The sequence below is a fragment of the Crocodylus porosus genome, unplaced genomic scaffold (assembly GCF_001723895.1).
Source record: "Crocodylus porosus isolate Cpor-Errol unplaced genomic scaffold, CroPor_comp1, whole genome shotgun sequence".
NCBI lineage: Eukaryota > Metazoa > Chordata > Crocodylia > Crocodylidae > Crocodylus > Crocodylus porosus.
The window spans coordinates 6,155,266-6,159,205 of NW_017728923.1; the positions used below are offsets into that span (position 1 = coordinate 6,155,266).

The 3,940-nt window shown below is 44.4% G+C and overlaps 1 protein-coding gene across 4 annotated transcripts in view; it reads left to right on the plus strand.

Moving 5' to 3' along the window:
- The window catches only part of CREBBP (CREB binding protein), a 180,146-nt gene that overhangs the window by 15,322 nt on the left and 160,884 nt on the right, over window positions 1-3,940 (plus strand). For all 4 annotated transcript variants that reach the window (XM_019540010.1, XM_019540011.1, XM_019540012.1 and 1 more), the window contains exon 2: window positions 1,072-1,784. In XM_019540010.1, coding sequence (XP_019395555.1) covers window positions 1,072-1,784 — 713 coding nt within the window. The remainder of the gene's footprint in view (window positions 1-1,071; window positions 1,785-3,940) is intronic.

Consider the following 3,940-nt stretch of genomic DNA (forward strand, 5'->3'; position numbering starts at 1 on the left):
GAACATCTTGCTGGGGTCATTTGACCCCAGTACTCTTTCCTGCCATGGCAGGGCATCGGACTAGATGATCTACTCAGGTCCCTTCTGACCCTAGAAACTATGAAACTGTTTGGGTCCCCCTTATTTGTAATTATTCTTAAGTAATACCAGTAGAGAGAGGTAGTTAGTCATGGTAGTGTGAAGTTAGGCAGGGCTGGACCCTAAGTCATATGGTCACTGTCAGCAACAAAGTTGTGTTGGCTATTTTAAATCAAAATTCTAAATTAAGAGCTGTAGTTGGAAGGTGGTATAATCATGTCAGCATTGAGTGTTTCTGTAAAGAAAATGGGTGTGACTTTTTTTTTGTACATGGATATGATCTGTTTTTCCCATGTCATAGTGAACTGATATTGAAAATTCACATACTTTTTTTTTTTTAAACGGCTGTCATTGGTTTAAGTTAAAATGTGATCCTTGTGTACTGAAGTTAAGTACAGTCTGATAACTCTATTATACAGGCCAATTATACATTAGTATTTGTTTGGATTCTTTGAAATAAAACCAGAAAATATAGTATAATCTACATTTAGTTCTATGTTAATAGTCTAACTATAGAAGAATGACTGCATATTGATGGAAGGTGATTTAAGATGAGACTTCTATACTGGGGCAGATTCAAACAAAGAGAAGACCGATGAACAATCTTAGTATGCCAGTGATTTTCTATTCCTTTCTGCTTTTTGCAAATGTATGTTTGAATAAGCTGTCATTCTTGCAACCCAGTTTCTTCTGCTTGATGTTCTGTTTTACAAAATAACTAAATAAATCTTAGGATAGAAACACATATTACGCAGTATTTTCACTTAGTCTACTGTACAAAGGATGTTATTCTGTATACATAGAACACTTCTGTATACTGCATAGAGCACTTTTATATTAACACCCCCTAATGGTGTTAATATATGGTAAGGTGAAAGGCACAGTTTTTCATTAGTGTCAATACATTATATCAGTGTCATATTGAATATGAACCTATAAAAACAAATTGTCTTTTCAGGGTTTGTCTTACATATGTTTCTGTTTAATTTTTAGATTTTGGATCTTTGTTTGACTTGGAAAATGATCTTCCTGATGAGCTGATCCCCAATGGAGAGTTAGGCCTTTTAAATAGCAGTGGGAACCTTGTTCCAGATGCAGCTTCCAAACACAAACAACTTTCTGAGCTTCTAAGGGGGGGCAGTGGCTCTACCCTAAACCCAGGAATTGGAAATGTGAATTCAAGTAGTCCTGTCCAGCAAGGAGTTGGTAATCAAGTCCAAGGACAGCCAAACAGTGCTAACATTGGTAATCTGGGTGCTATGGGCAAGAGCCCTTTAAACCAAGGTGACTCTTCTGCATCAAGCCTGGCAAAACAGGCAGGCAGCGCCTCGGGTCCTACTACGCCTGCCTCACAAGCACTGAACTCTCAAGCACAAAAACAAGTGGGAATGGTGACGAGCAGCCCTGCAACATCACAGACTGGACCTGGGATATGTATGAATGCTAATTTCAGTCAGACGCACCAGGGCCTTCTCAACAGTAATTCTGGCCACAGTTTAATGACTCAGTCTCAGCAAGCACAAGGGCAGGTAATGAATGGATCCCTTGCAGCAGCGGGCAGAGGAAGGGGAGCAGGAATGCAATATTCTGCCCCTGCCATGCAGGGGAATGCAGGTAGTGTGTTGGCAGAGACTTTAACCCAAGTATCACCACAGATGGCTGGTCATACAGGATTGAACACAGCGCAGACAGGAGGAATGACAAAAGTATGTACCTATAATTTTGTATGTTATTTTTTGTCTGTAGTTGCCTGTATTTCAGATTTCTTCCCACTGTTTGAAAAATTGATACAGAGACTGATGGCCAATAGAAGTTCAGGTGACTTGGCAGACAAGGTTCTTGGGGTGAATCTGATATATTTTTATTAGACCAATTTAAATAGTTGGAAAAAACTTTTTAGCATACTTTCAGGTTTAAAAACCCCTTCTTCAGGCTGAGGAAGTCTCCGCAGTTGGTGTATGCTCTTTCTTGATGCAATGTACAGTAAAGAAGCCAGAGGCTGGGCTGGTATGCATGTAAGACATGAGGGTATCTGCTTTTTAATCTTTTATTAAATGCAAGATGGATATCTGTATTTTATATAAAATTAAGAAACCAAACTCCTAATAGCAGTTAGCACAAAATTGATTTAAATAGTACTATTGCTTCCGTAACTGACCATCTTTTTCGTAGCAGAAGAGGAAACTTGGGTTGTGCTTGAGTCATTTTTCTCATATGGAGAAAATTACAAGTTTCACATTTAAAATAAATGTTGCTTATAGTAATTTATGAAAAATTAACTTACATTTTTTCTTCTTAAAATTTAGGTGAAAAATTTGAATTCTATAAATTCTTTTTTCAATAGGGGAGGTATTATCACTGTTTAAAAATGATTTGTGTAAACCTTTTAGATTTAGTTGTGTATTGTTTTAAAAAAAAAAAGGAAAATGTTTTGTGGACTCTGCGATTTATCAGTTTTGGGCACAACTAAAAATGACATGATAAAAGTAGTACTTCTCATAGTATAGTCATAAAAGAAAATGAGTAGTTACAGTTCTTCATGGATAAAATCTTGCTGGGAAATGTGGCCCAAGAGGGAGAGGGGGTGGCTGGTTGACCATAATTAAGGCCAATATAAGGTGCTGGAGCAACAGGCTATGTCAGTTCTTTACTTTTCTGTGTAGACTTCCTGTAAGTTTTTTGTAATGAATAGTTCATGGCTAGGTTTTTTCCTAGGATTTGGTGTAAGATGGTCCATTTCATGTAAGAACATAAATCATTTGGTAGGGGTACACTGTTAAAGATTTTGGGGGCCAATGCTGATAGCTGTTTTTTAAGGAGGCATATCGGCCGATACTGATCTGATTTCTGATATATAACCCTGCAGCTTGAAGAGCTGTGACCAGGTGGTAAGTCAGTTGTGGTGGAAGGGGCGTGGGGGGCAGATCAAGGCCCCTGCGGTGAGGGAGAAGTAGGGCTAGGGCAGGCACCACCCACCCACGGCTCGTCTTGGGGAGTGGCTCCCGGTGCTGCACACACCCCAGGAGGACATGGGGAGCATGTGTGCCCCTGGATCTAGGAGGTGCAGGCTGGGCCTGGGGCCAGGGCTATGCCAGGCTCTTCCTGGTGGCAGCTGGGTTAGGCTGCACTCAGGGCAGGTGGTGGCAGTGCTGGGAGGGTCCTGCAAGGGGCTGCAGCCACCCAAAAATTCATTGTAGCCCCCCCTGTAGTCCTCCTTCCAGCACTGCCACAGCTCGCCTCTGCTCCAGCCCCCCATACACTCTCTCACACACACACACCAGGAAGAGCCTGGGACAGCCCCAGCCTGCAGCAGCAGCCCACCCTGCCTGTGCCCCATGCAGATCTGAGGGTGCACATCCTCCCCCATACCCTCCCAGGGTGGGCAAAGTGGTGGGAGCCACCCCCAGTGGCTCTGTCCTGTGCCCCTTCCTGCCGTGGCTGGGCAGCGCCTGCTCCTGCCCCAGCCCCATTCCTTCCCTCATTGCAGGGGCTTTGATCTGTCCCCCCCACATCTCTTGTCCAATACTGATCCAACTTCTGACACAGCGGGAGGGGTGGAGGGGGCTCCTACCACTGCTCCCTCTGTTCATCCAGGAGGGCAAGGGTGTGGCTGTGCCCCTGGATCTGTGTAGGGTAGGGCAGGCTGCAGCTGGGGCCAGGGGCCGCACTGCTCTCTGCTCAGAGCGGGTGGCACTGGGAGGGGGATAATGGGGGTGGGCTGCAAACAAGCCATATTTCACTGTGGGGGCCCCCCCATCCCCCTCCCAGCACCACTGCAACCCACCCAGAGCACAGTGCATCGTGGCCCCAGCCCACAGCTGCAGCCCGCTTGGCCTGTCCCATGCAGCTGTGGGATCATGTT